Below are 14277 nucleotides of genomic sequence, written 5' to 3' on the forward strand. Positions count from 1 at the left end.
AGCTGCAGGCAAGGAGTCAGAACTGCTCCCTTCTCTCTAAACTGTATTTAATAGAGCATGCATCCTTGGGGTTGTGTTATCCCTTCAAGCAGCCTAGTTAGTTTAATTATCCATAGATTTAACAAAGGTAAATAAATGGACAAAAATTGGGTGTCTGCTCAAAGTTGTGGTGAGAACAGTGACTGCTACTCCAGCCTCTGGACACGGAGTAATAGATGCAACTTGGTCCAGTTCACTTTGTGAGCTGGAAGGTTTCCAGAAGTATCTCTTATTCAAAGCAGTTCTGGTATTTATCAAGGGGATTTGTAGTGAATGGTAATGCGTCAGCAGCACAGAATGCTTCTTTATATTCCTTTTGTCCAATTTTAATGCCAAAGATATTTTGGGGTTTGGCTAATTGTTGCAGCTCGCAGTTCATGGGCTAAATCAGATAACAAAGGCAAAAAGTGATCTTCCATCATGTCTCTCTATTCAGTGGGTTACATTAAGGGCAAGCACTGGGGCTCGGTCGGGGCTGCAGCCCGGCTGCTCTGTGCGGGGCCAAGTACATCCCCAGAAATCTAAACTCCAAGGAATTACTCCAGATTTCCACTAGTGGAACAGCACAGTTCAGTTAATTTGAGCCAAATGTAAGATATTTGTGAAATAAACCCTGAGTGTTTCTAGCCTAAGCCCCATCCAATGCTTTCCCAGCAAGGTCCGGGCAGGCTCCGAGTGCTGACAATCGGGCTGATTGCTGTTTAAGCCTGCATTATGTTCAAAGTGATATATCAATTATGTGGCTCAAATCATATCTATTTGTTCATAAAACACACCTGGACGGGATGAATAAAGATGTGGGGGGAGAAGAAAACTACTCTTTAATTCAGTTGCCAGTGACACAGAAAAAAAATCTCCCTGGGTAAGGCCCCCCCAAGACCCCCACCATGGGGGCCAGGACATGGGGAGGTTCTGGGTGCTAACAGGCAGCAGCAGGAATGGAGCCACTCAATCCTACAGCAACAAGAGCTGCTGATAAATAGCTGCTTTTTTTTTTTAAGGAATTTCAGATAGTAATGCACTTCTGAGGGCAGGATGAAAGGCAGTTGGCATTAAAAGATGACTGATGCGCTCCTCAGAGTAAGGGAGAGGCTTAGATTTATAAAAGATTTATTATAAGGATGGGGGAACTGCTGAAAAACACTGTGAGCAGCAGTGGACCTCCAGGCAAGCTGGAAGCTGCATGGAGGCACTCGAGACCTGATTATTTAATTTTAATATGCAGCAGGGACAGGCTGAGAGAGTTTGGGAGTGGCTGGACCGCACACCACAGAGAAAAAGTGGAATAGGCAAAGGGAAAGGAGCTGCAATCACAAAATGTAATGAGGTTTTGGAGAGCAGGGGACACATTTGGTTGCATATTCAATATTTCCCTCACTTTCAGCTCTGAGCACGCAGCAATTTGGGTGGAAAGCACCCAAAACCATCCAAAATCCAGCAGTCAGAAACAACAAAGACCTGGCAGCAGATCCCTGATCCTGGTCACAGCCACATGAACCCAAGCAGGCAGCGGATTGCTCTCTCTGTGACATTTCTCCTTGTCTGCAGTGATTCCATACTTCTGGGGAGCAGAGCTGTCAGGGGCCTGATTCTGGCCCCTCAGAGGGATGGAAATTCAGAATAAAGTCATTGAAGGCAGTGGAGCAGCACTAATATAGTGGGAGCCTGGGAAATCCAGACGAAGCGTTTGCACTTCCTTTAATTTCTGCACAGAGGCAATCAAAACCAGGCAGCAAGGAGGGATGTGAAGCTTTGATGCAGAAGGGCATATTTAGGATTACTTTGATCTGAGTAACAGTTGAGTTCTTCTCTTCTTTTGTTGCTGGGGAGTTTTGTATCTCATTTTTTCCATTTATAACGCCATTTTTTTCCCCCCTGACTTTGTCAAGGCTGATTTAGGGGCAAACTATCCTCCCTAAATGTCAGGAGGGAATCCCAAAGGGAAGGTCCACAACCCAGGGGCTCATTTTGCTAATCTGAGCAATATTTTCTAATCCATCTGGTTTAGTGATTTGCAGTGAAGACATATTTTGTAGCGTGAGGAAAGGCACCAGCCAGCTGCTGGTGTCCCAGCTGTGGCCATACCATGGGCTAAGGGCACAATTCACTCACCCTATTTTGTCTATTCTTTGCCTGGGCATTTCCTTCTGACCACTGCATGGGAGGGGATTGAGGGATCTTTGGTCTAACCCTCTGTGGCCAGACCTCGGTACACAGAGGATGACATTTGGTTTATACTAAAAGCAGCTGCTGTAATAAAGATTAAAAATCTTACTCAACAGATTATTGTCAGCAGTGGCTGGGGATGGGGACTGGGTGGGATGGGAGAGGAGGGACAAGTCCCACCACACCACATCCACCACAAGGGGGGCTGCTGGCTCGTGATGCTGTGGGCAGAAAGGAAGGGACCAGTGGGATGTTTGGACCAGGTGAGCTGTAAAAAGCAGCAGATGTTGGAGCACGAAAAAAAAAAATAAAATCCCTAGCTAGCAATAAAAAGCATGGTCTCTTGATCACTTTTAATGGTGTTTTTTTCCAAAAATAATTGCTGTTCCTTTTCTTAAAAATTTAATTTATTCTATGGAAGGTAAAAACCAGGTTAAGACAATCAGTAAAAATCCCAGGCTGAGGATCCATGCTGGAGATGTAATGGGATAATGGCTTTTTTTAAAGGGAGTTCATGGCTGAGTGACTCCATTCTGCCAGCGCTAACTCCCTTTCTCCTCCCATAAGGAATAGAAGGACTCTGGAGTAAATGCTGCTTTTGCATCCCTTCACATGATCCCAATTCCATTTTCATTCAATAAACTCAGTGAAACACAGTAAAATCATGTCCACAAGCTGCCGCTTTCCTGTTCTCAGAACAGCCCCTGTTACCATCACGTGGCTCTACCCAAAACCCACGTGCTCCACCAGCAGAAACAGAGTTACCCCCTGGCGATGACACATCAGACCATCACATTTTTAAGCCTGAGAACAAGGTATAATCAAACAAAGACGTAACCTTGGAAGAGCAGGGAACACTCCAAAACTGGCCCAGGGACATCCCAACACACACCTGACAGCCAGGTGTGACACCCTGCTGCCCAACTCAAGCCTCACCATGCCAGACATGCAAACAACTTTGGAAAAGCAGCCAGATTCCTTTTATCTCCTTAAGACACAAACATCCATGTGAAAAAAGAAAAAAAAAAACCAGGAACCCTCGTCCCTTCCCTGTGCTTACAGCCTTTTTAGCTAATATTTCCTAAATGGCTCTTTTCAGGCCCATGAAAGAGATGCTCATTGGCAAAATGCCTCTTCAGATGGAAATTAATGCAAAGCCTCTGAAATTACCACACTCTCCACAGGCCTAACACTGCCATGGGAATGGAGGGCCAAGCCCTGCCCTTTCCTTGCCTGTTGATGTCAATAGCAATTGTCTGCTGCTGCTGTGGGGGCAAAAAACTGAATAATAGTCGGAAAGCAGGGAAAGTTACTTGCTTTGTTTTGGGGCTTTTTTGAAAAACAGTGAAAAAATAAACCCAGAAAAGCATATATTTCCAGTAGATAGCCTTCACTTTTTAAGTTTTAGTGGAACCTAGGGAGTTTTGCCCTAATTTCTCTGTCATGAGCTATCTGATACTGCACTGAAATACTTGATATGATCCCAACCCCATTTCTGATGTCATCCACTGCCCAGAGACCTCCTGGGTGACTCTCAGTCTGGTCTGGTGGTGATGGCGAGACCTTATCCCTGCAACAGGCCATTGCTTTGCACCCACTTGAGCGCTCCCAAGACAGGGACAAGGATCGTTTTGACAAGGAAAAAAGCCCGAAACGAACACGTGGCATTTCCTTACCATGTTGCCTTCATCATCACCGTCATCACCATCCTGGTGGGGGTCATCCAGGTGGAGCTGGTGCAGCAGCAGACCCGGAGAGGTCTTCCCATTGCAGTCCTGGTGCTCGGAGGCAGTGGTTCGTGTGCTGTGCATGCTGCTGGTCCGGTACAGGGAAGGCACCTGCAGGGTATCCTGGAGGTCGAAGGACCCTTTCGTTTCCAGCGACTCCATGCGCTGAGGCAAAGAGCCATTGACGCTGCCGGCCCGGCTGGAGTGCTCCTCATCCGAGCTCTCCCCTTCCTCCGAGCTCTCCTTGCCCTCCCCGGAGAGGAGGGACCTGCGCTCGCCGCTCTGCCCCCGGCGTTTGAGGCTGGGGGCCCGGCCGATGCTGTTCCAGCTGGAGCGGCGGCTGTTCCAGCTGCTGCTGGCACGCCAGGGACTGTGCGGGGAGCTGCGGGCGCTGGGCTGTGGGAAGGACAGGGACAGGGAAGAGCGTCAGCCCCGTGCCACCCGCCCCGTGCCAGGCTGCTGGGGCGGATGGGCGGACGGACAGCCCCACGGACGCACTGAACATCCGCAGGAGGAGGTGACGCGAGTACCGAGGACTTGAGCTCGTAGAGGGCGGGGTCCACGGAGACGCCGCTGGCCCGGCGGGACTCGTAGCCCTGCGCCGCGTCCCCAAACACGGCACTCTTGGGCATGGGCATCGGCGTGGCAGCGGTGTGGATGATGAGCGGAGGGGTCAGGCTCTTCTTCAGCTCCGGGTGGTCGCTCAGGGCCATCACTGGAAGACACAAGAGGGTTTTAGGTGTCACACCTCAAGGGGCACACCTACAACCCGCTCTCGGGCAGGCAAAGAGGTTGCGTGGGGATGGCTCTGCTCCGAGCACCAGGGGGATGTGGGCCAGAAAGCCTGTCTGGAGAGGTGGGAGTCCGTCCTTCAGCCTGGCAGGGGAATGTCAAACAGTAATGGGATCGGGTACCAATGGGATCATGTGTCAATGACAGAGGAGAGCAGATGCAGAATGCCATCTGTGGCCCCTCAACCCTCAAACCAAAACCCACCAGCTCCAGCTCTAGAAACCTCCTTTCCCATGCTCGCTCCCTCCATCCTCTTTCCCCATGTTCATCCTGCAGTGACAGCCCAAAAGCCCAGACCTCAGGCTTGGTGGGGAAATTACAGCTCAAATGCAATCATGCCTCTCCCTGTCTGCATCCCAAAATCCCACCCCAAGCCACAAGCCTGCTGCAATGTCAAGCAAACCACAACTGGTATTACAGCATTCCCTCTAGGAGGGCTTCTTCCTTTCGGACACATTGTTTTCACAGCAAAGTGAGGTTTCTGTGGAAGGGCCCATCCTCCCGGGATTATTACTCACAGGCTGGATTTGACAAGTTTTTCTTAAGTCCTCCCTCCTCTTCCAGGCTGCGGGGAAAGAGATCCCCCTCGGAATCGGACTTGGAAGCGTCACCCTGGAGCAAAACAAAGGGCTTCAGCAAAGAGGGTTATGGGTCACAGTGCATGGACACCCCTCTGCAAAAATGGATTCCCATCTCCAACACCACACCTACGGATCCACTGAACTTTGTACCACAATGCAACACCACCTTTCACAAAATGATGCATGCACAGGTTTATACCACAGACTAATTAACCTCCTACCAGGAAGATGGATTGCCTCTGGCTCCAAACACGGTCCCAGAAAGGGATCAGAAAAAACCAAACCATTGCTTAATTTTTGCTGCTGGAATTGCAGATGGGGCAGATGTTAGGAAAGGACAGATATCCGATGAGCAATTTGTGGACAAAAGATGGTCCTATTAATCTCTCTTAATTTATACACCATGTCTTAAAACTCCCTGTGTGTGGCTCTTTCTAGTGATGGAGCAATCCAGAGTTCAGAAAGGGCACAATAGACCCCAAATTTCCTATGTGACTCATGTGCACGTGTCGATGGACGCCCCATCAGCACAGAGAGGATCCAGGTGGCAGAACCCAAGTGCTGTAAGCAGCCATTCCCCTCCCAGCTGCCACACACAACAGGAGCAGAAGTTTTGGGGATTTACACTGTATCGTTTGAGGAGTTTAAATTCTGTCTTATCATTTCAAACCTCGGGGGTTGAGCGAGAGCTGCCTGCTCTGACAGGTGCCCATCCTCAGGCAGAGAGAGACGATGTTTACCAGTGCTCACAGCGTGGTGCCCGGGCTCTCACTCGGTCTTGTGGCACAGACCCGATTAGGGATGTCCCTGTGTGTCACCCTGATTCTGTCCATTGGCACTGCAGAAAGGCACTTAGGGTGTGGTATAGTCAGGATACACCCAACGGGCAGTGGTGCTCGCCAGAACGATCGATACCCATCCAAAAAGAGGAGGATTCACAGCTGAAACCACTGCTCTGGCAAAGGGCACCAAGCCCTGTCACAATGGAGGAGAGGTGGGAAGAGAGGGAAGATGCTGGGATGGGAGAAGCCAAGCAGACCCTCACTTTAGCTGTGAGAGCCCAGGAGCCCCAGGAAACCCCACCAAGGCTAAGCTGCGTCCCCAGGAGCCCTGGCCAGCGCTGCTGAGGTTTGGTGCTCGGGTACCTGTTGACTGAAAAATCCCAGAAGGAGCCCAGCGTCGGACAGGAGGAAGAGATGGATCCAACACAAGTCAGTGCCCTGCACCTCATTGTTAGGCAAAACCCCAGAAGGCTGAACCCCAGTACTGCCCCCCTATTTAGCGGGGTCACTAAACTGTTAAAGATATTTTTTCCAGGCAGACTGGACACTCAGACACATTTTCAAGGCAAAAGAGAGTGTGACGTGAAGTGTTGGCTCAAAACTTCCCCTCCTAACAATCCAGAACTTCTGTGCTATTCAGGGAAGCTCATCCTGCAAGATGCAGTCTGAGAAGGTCAGGAATGCACCTTGCAAGGGGGAGCAGTAAAGCCAGGCTGGCCCGAGCTTTGCTGGAGTCAGACCCGTGTCTGTATGAACAGGGGCTCCAGCTGGCTCCAGGTATGTTCCCCCAGAGGCTCCCGGCTCAGCCTGTCAGCGGGCCTGCCAGGAATTACTCATTCTCCCTAATGGGTTATTAAAAAGAAATAAATAATGGGAAGAATTTTACATGATTTGTATTCCTGGAGTGCTCTTTAAGAGCCTGAAGGAAAGTTTTAAGGGGGCACAATGAGATGTGTGCTGAGACGGAAAAGCAGAGCTACATGGGGACTTCCCACCCCCTTCCCCAGCACCAAACCCCATGTCTGGAGGACAGTGAACATCCCCTCCCAAACACCACGTGCCAGACTCAGTATGGTGCAGGCAAACATCTCGCAGCCGTGGCTGCTGCCCGTTACCTGTTCTTGCACTCCCAGTTTGCCTTTCTGGATAGAAAAGGGGTTAGGAGAGAACAGGGAGTTAAAATCCTTTCGGGAAACGAGGGAACGTCAAGGTGGACCAGGCGGTACCACAGCTTAAGTAGCCTGTACCGAAGGGATTGATACACTGGGATACAAGGGGAAAGGGCTTCTGGGCTGAGGGAAAAGTCAGGCTTCTTGGAAAGGACAGAAAGGGAAGGGGGTGGTAAAGAGAAAGAGGAGGTTGGCAGAAGGGTAAGGTTTGGGGTGTGCTGCACTTTGGAGATCCACAGTTTCCTCAGACCTGGACGGGACCATTTCACATCCTGGCTGGGCTGTAACGTGGCATCTCGTCGGCAATCCCAGCATTCCAACCAGCCTTTCTGGACACACCACGGCGCAGCTGCTGCCGTCCTACCCTGTCCTGCAGAGCACAGGGCTCCCACACACATGTGTCCACAAACAGGCTTGATTCCAGGTCCCTTCACTCCTGGCCATCCTCCTCCGCCTGCGTGAGGGAGCCTCGGCAGGCACACTCAGCAACCAGCATCACCATCCACACCCCTAGGGAGGTCCCCAGGATGTGACTGTGCCATGGAGAGGTTGTCACAGCCTCGTGGGGAGCCTTTCCCAGGGCAGGCATCTAGAAAGGGGTCAGCGAGAGCTGTGGCTAGAGCCACATCAGCCACTCCAAAGCACCCACCTTAATTTACCTGGCTCCCTCAAAGAAGGAAGGGACTTAAAATCAGGGCTGACTCGACAATGAGGGTGACAAAAAAAGGAAAGAAAAAGAAAAAACACTCCCAAAACACCCAAATAAACCCCAAAAGGATGACAGCTACTACAATGAGAACAGCACCACAGTGTGTGACCAGGCACCACGAGAGAGACAACCACAGTGGTGGTGGGATGTGCTGTACATACCCCCGACGAGTCGACAGGCAGCTGAATACAGCTTAACTGCCCACTCGCATCTTCTCGCTTGGAGATCTCCTGAAGGAGAAACGGGGGGAGGGAGGGGGAGGAAGGGGAAGGCGGGGTTCAATTTTCACAGTTTCAACAGCAGGACTGAATGGGGAATCAAAAAACACACAAGAAGAGGCAGGGAAGGAGAGGGGAAGGGGGAGAAGGGCAGTGTGTGGCCACGATGGAGTGCCAGGCTGGGACACCTGCCCCGTTCCACTCAGCACAGGGAAGGAGGGGAAGATCTAAGGTGAAGCAAAGCCCTTTGTAGGGACCAGCCTTACCTTTAAATTAAGTGTTTCGATCAGAGCTTGCTTCAGCTCCTAAGTGATAATTGTGCTAATGAAACACCAGCTAATTATTGAAAACATGATTTTTTTTTTTTTTGCAGCTCTATAATAGCATCTTTATTTATTACGCCTTCATTAAGCAGCAACGGAGGCTTTTAATGAATGTTTGATTAACACAATATCAGTGCTCTTGCAGCCAGGTGAAATACCTAATTTAAGGAGAGACACACAATCTGCTGTGAGTTCAGATCTCTCCTCAGCCCTGTCAGTGGAGACACCCATTTAAATCAGCAGTTTAAACCAGGGGTCTGCAGGCAGGGCAGCACAGCCCCGTCCTGGGGAGCTTTGCCACACCAGCGGCCCCAACATCATTTCACAGCACCAAAAGTCAGCCTTTCCCTGCCCACTTGGAAAGCACACACCATTTTCCACGTTGCTGTGTTTCCCCTTCCTCAGGGGCAGCTCTCCCACCGTTCCTCACTTTCCAGCAGTTCACCTGTGCCTGGTCCCATCCCACGGGGCCAGAGGAGGTCACATGCTGCAGCAGGAGGGCACAGATTGTCCTACCAGCTTAATTTCTTGCCTCCATGGCAGTGGATCTTTCCTCTGTTTGCTAAGTGGTTACAAAACTCATCCCAGCCTAGGCTGGGATGAAGATTTTAAGAAGGAGTTGCCAGTAGAGCGATGGACACTTAAAGTCTTTGCTTATAACAGAGAGAGACATGGAAAAGCCATTGAAAGAGAAAAGATGGAAACACTTTTCCTTTCACAAGGAAAATCCCACTAAAACCGATAGGAATGCAATAGGCAAGGGATGCAAGAAAAACACCATCCAAAATCTCTACTGCAGGAGAAGGGACTGTTCCCTCTGGTGGAAGCCCAGAAGAAGTCAACATCCATATTTCTCCAAGGATGCTACCTCTAGAATGCAGGTAAATGTCCTGCAGGGAAAAGGAGAGGCTGGAGGACCTGGGGTGCCAGGGAGGGAGGAAGGTAAAAAGAAGGGGAAGGAACAAACCCATGAGTGAAAACAGACAGGGATATTGGGACACAAACTGGGAGGATTACCAATGGAAGAATACGCTTTGGAGATAATACTATTAGGAAGTCCCTTGGGAGAGGAGCTTATGCCCAACTAAGAGAAGTCACTCCTTGCCTCAGAGAGAAGTCTCTAAGGCAGGGACCTGAGAGGTCAGGCAGCAATTTCCAGTTAGCAGCTTGATCAAACAGAGTCCCCCCTGCTCACCTTCCCTGCACCAACATCAGGTTCCAGTTAAATCAGGAAATGTGTGGTCAAAAACAACGACGTGGCATAAAGTCCTGCATGTGCCTCTCGCAGGAGAGAAGCAGGTTACCAAATTAAAGGAAAAGAGGGGGAAAAAAATAAAAAAAGGAACTCAACCCTGCAAAATATATTGTTCCATATTTAAAGTTTGGAACAGGTCCTTTTAGTTTCTCAACTGCTTATATACATCTGCTGCCTGGCAACTGGGGCTGCAAAGCCATGCACTAAAATTAACGAGGTGCTTGCGGATTGAGGAAAGGCACTCAAGGACCGGGGAGATAAAGGCAGCAGCCCTAGGATTGTGTTTCAGCCCAGAAACCTGAAGGAGAATGGAAAAACAAAAAAAAAACACCACCCAAACCCAACACAGAAGAAGAGTCAAGTACAATCACGGGAGGGAGACGCCAGGGTTTGTTTACAGCGAGAGATGATCTCTCTATTAATTCTGCTTAGGAGAGGATCCTGTGTGTGCTGGCTTGCAAAAACCAGAACGTGATCTGTTCGCAAAGCTACACACCAGCAAAGCTGAACAAACATAAACCAGCAAGGCCAGAGCTGGCTCCTGACCTCCAGAGACGTTTGCTCCCCACCTGCTGCAGGAAACTTGGGTTGAGCTGAGGGACCTCTTGGTCCCATCACATTGTACTGGAAGAATATGGAGAACTCAGAATAACGAGGATGTGGAAGGAAGATTATTATTAAAAAGCCATCATCAAAGCCTGAGATTTAAAATAGCAATGTAATCAGAGTCACAAATTAGAGAAATAAGGTGCAACTTAGTTAAACTTGCCATGGCTAGGCAGGACTGGCAGAGACAGTTGGGTCTTTGGAGGCTGTGCTGGATCCTGGTCCCTGTGGTCACCTCAATACTGGTATAAGTGTCACTGCCTTCAGGCTGTCTCAGTGCCTTCCCAAATCAGAAGTTCCTCCCTGATTTACACAGCACTTAAAGCACATTTGCAGCTTACACAGATATTGGGGAGCTGGCTTGGACCAGCCCAGCACTGCGCTGGCAGAGGAGCTGCAGGGGCAGGCGAAGGGGCAGCCCTGCTGCAGAAAACAGCCAAAAGTGAATCTGGGGAGTGCTGCAGGCAGTTCCCTGGCTCCAGGGTAGACACAGCCTCAAGGGCACGGTTAGTGGAATAAAACCACAGCACATTAAAGCCAGTCCCTGAATTTAGAGGGAGTTGCACCATGGCACAGCTGGCCACAGAGCGAGCGCGGGATAAACTGCTGCCCAGGGAAGAGGCACATGGCAGAGGCGGAGCACAGGAATGCTCTAGGGTGGAAAACCAGGCTGAGCCAAGGAGCAGAGGTGTCAGCCTCCCTGGAGGGCCAGGGGCTGGCAAAAGAGCTGCTGTGTTTAAAGGCTGAGTCCCTTCCTCTGCATAGCGGGTGCAGCAGGTGATGTCCCGCTTTGGTGACCTTCAGAGAATCAATTTGCCAGACAGAAATAAGGTTGGGTTTCAAAGCTGTCACCACGAGCAGACAAGGAGCTTTGTACCTCTTCTCACTCAGGCAAGGGAACATTTTGCCGTTTGGGAGAACCTGGCAGTGATCTTCCCTTTGGCTGAGTGGTGGTAGGGGATTTACAGACAGAAACAGCTACAACAATAACAGTTAAAAAAGAAAAGCACCGACATGGAGAGAGACGATACAAAAAAAAATAAAATATTTCTTCTTGCTATCTCCTGGGATGACTCCATTAATTTAACTCCAAACTCTGCTCCAAAAATAGTAATGATAATAAAAACAGTTCTGTTCATAGGGTAGTAGGATATTATAATACACATGCAACAAATCTTAAATACTATTTAGTCACCCCAGAATGCTAATAAAAATCAGAGAGTGTGTAGAAGGCACAGCCTATATGAGCAGAACCCAGTGAGGAGTCTTAGCTTATAATTTACCTCTCCAACCAACCCCCTGGGCAGGGTGTAAGGGTCCCCTTCCCTTAAGGATGTTCTTGAACAGTCGGACAATTTTTGCAGGGAGCAGGTGGGCACTGCAGGTCTCCCACTCTGAGGGGGACTAGGTGACATGCTCATTCACTCCATTGGACAGCTGGATCAGCAGTAGGGTGAAAAAGAGGTTGAGTTCAAACCTAAGTGTTCCCCAAAGCCTCCAGCAATCCAGGATGTCTCATGGAAGCTCCCAGCCCAAGGCAGCGGATGGCAGAGACAAGAAATCGTGTACTTTAAAATATGCAGAGCATTGCAGGGCTGGAAACGGGAAGAGCTCCATGAATGCATACCATGAAAAAAGATAATCGTGTCACTAATCTCTTACCAGCCTGCGTAAGTTTTCAGGAGGGGCCTTTAATCTGGCTGACAAACGTGGTGAAAACTGTTTCAAAGAGACTGTCATAGCAGTGATCCCATCCGCAGTGCCTGACTCACTGCTCAATTCCCACTCCTGCATTAATGCTAACAATGTTTTTCATTTAAGCCCTTCATTTAGAGGGTTTGCTGTATTAAATTGCACCGTGGCTACAGAAAAGGAAAAGAATTAAAAAAAAACAGAAAGAAGACCGAATATTTTACCCCACTTTTTTTCCCCCCGTACCACTCTTTTCAAGGTATTGCTGTCCATCTCAGAAATCAAATTCCAGGATCTGGAGGCCCTGAAACTTTGGAAGAAAGCAAAGGCACGAGTGTGAGGACATTACCTCTGTCTGGAACCCCTCTACCAGGATGGCCACCAGCAGATTAAAGAGAACATAATTCCCAAACGTCATGAGAGCGATGAAGTAGAGAGCAGCCCAGGACGAGGTGGATGCCATGCCATTGTAAAGGACCTTGTTCCAGTCTTCCTGGGTCAAAATCTGCAGAGGAAGGGTGTCAGAAATATGGAGATGCTGGAATATGGTATGCTGGATATCCATGCTCTGGACAGGTCAGACAAGCACCCCATTTCTGGGGTATCCACTGTAGCTGTAAATTAACCACAGGAATATAAATCCAGCCCAAGTCATCTTGTGAGCCAGAGAAGAAACAGGACCAAGAGACTGTGATTCCCAAGCTACTGGTTAGGACTCTGTGCAAACTGCCCCGACTCGTCCCCGCATCCAGGCACAGGCCCAGCCACGACAGAGTGCAACATTGCATTGGTCAGACCTTTCATTTGGTCAGCCAGAACTACTCAAAGTCCTTCACAGATCCCAGGGTTACAGAGCCGAGAGCTGCACATATCAACCAAAAAACTGCACATATCAACTACAGGCTTAAAATAGATTCCATTATTTGTTAAAATATCACTGCAAACGGTCCTGATCTCCCCCTCTCCATCCTCACCTGCTACACTTACTTTCACCCACCCAGCCCATACCCTGCAAATGCAAGACCCTCCTGCCTCAGCAGCCCCTCCTCACCAACTTTCAGATTTAGTCAGAAAAACAGTCCGAAAGCCCCCCGTGTGTTTCACTTGTGGCTTTGGGTCGCCCCCTTTCCATGGCAAGGAGCTTCACTAAGCTCTGCCCAGCCTCTTTGCAATCCCAGAAATGCCCATCAGCTGTGGTATTTTCCATTTTGTACCTGGAAAACAGTGACGATGGCCCAGAGCAAGGAGTCGAAGTTCTTCCTGTCGGGCAGTGTGTCACCGTCCCGCTCCGACGCGAACTTGCAGCCAAAGAGGTGCATCCCCAGGATGCTGCACAAGATGGGAAGCAGGGACTCAACAAAGGCTTGATACAAACCACTAAGGATACAGCAGGGCTGACTGTCTCCTGATTTCACCTGGGCAACTCTTTTTTTTTTTTTTTTTTTAAAAAGATGAATCCTTTGTTCGCTGAAAAACATGCCTTGAGATCACGCAAACCAGTTGTGAATTTAGGTCAAATCTGTCAAGGAGTTTCAACCCAAAAGTATGTCTGCTCCTTCTTTTTCTTCTGCTTCGTTTTTTTTTTTTTAAGTCAAAACATTGCCTTTCAACATTTTCTAAACAAAATGTTTTGACTTTCTGTTTTGCAATGACACATTTTCAGCAAAATATGCTTCAATTGAATTAGGAAGACAAAAAGAGTTTCTGTGAAATGCCTGAATAAGACATATCAGGGGACTTGAAGCAGCTTTTTCGATTTTGACAAGAGAACAGAATACCCTTCATTATAGATAGATACTAAAAGAATAATCTGCTTTTCCCTGCTCTCTGCTAGTAACCTGAATAATCAAATTATTTACAGCTCCACTGAGCACCACAGCTGCAAATGGCAGCTTTGGAGTGAAAAGTCTCACTGGAAGAAGGGACATTATTTCATGGAAGAGACTGGCGTTCTTCAGCCTTCCCAGTGCTGGGATTGCTGGAACACCATAGCTGGCTGTAGAAGGAGATGGGTTCTTCTCAATATCTAGACCAAAATCCAAAAATACAAGGTTATGCCAAACCTACTTCTAACAATTCCACTTCTCAGAAGAAGAGGCCATGCGAGAGCACAAGCACCACCACATCTGACTTCTTTATAGGAACATCACCCTCACCTTGGCAATATTTTTAGCACCTGGTTAGTCAGAAAGTAAAGGGACAGCTGTCTTGGGATGAT

At 49.0% G+C, this 14277-nt stretch overlaps 1 protein-coding gene across 17 annotated transcripts in view; it reads right to left on the reverse strand.

Moving 5' to 3' along the window:
* The window catches only part of CACNA1G (calcium voltage-gated channel subunit alpha1 G), a 146256-nt gene that overhangs the window by 52331 nt on the left and 79648 nt on the right, over positions 1-14277 (reverse strand). For 8 of the 17 annotated variants that reach the window (XM_051797966.1, XM_051797968.1, XM_051797967.1 and 5 more), the window contains exons 13-18: positions 13274-13388; positions 12409-12564; positions 8127-8195; positions 5243-5336; positions 4463-4647; positions 3882-4328 (exon numbers count right to left, since the gene is read on the reverse strand). In XM_051797966.1, coding sequence (XP_051653926.1) covers positions 3882-4328; positions 4463-4647; positions 5243-5336; positions 8127-8195; positions 12409-12564; positions 13274-13388 — 1066 coding nt within the window. Of the gene's footprint in view, positions 1-3881; positions 4329-4462; positions 4648-5242; positions 5337-7202; positions 7230-8126; positions 8196-12408; positions 12565-13273; positions 13389-14277 lie in introns of all 17 variants that reach the window. The other 9 variants (XM_051797962.1, XM_051797972.1, XM_051797969.1 and 6 more) reach the window with 3 other exon arrangements.

Source organism: Manacus candei, unplaced genomic scaffold (genome assembly GCF_025592945.1).
Source record: "Manacus candei isolate 608988 ecotype Guabito, Panama unplaced genomic scaffold, ASM2559294v1 h1tg000047l, whole genome shotgun sequence".
Taxonomy (NCBI): Eukaryota; Metazoa; Chordata; class Aves; order Passeriformes; family Pipridae; genus Manacus; species Manacus candei.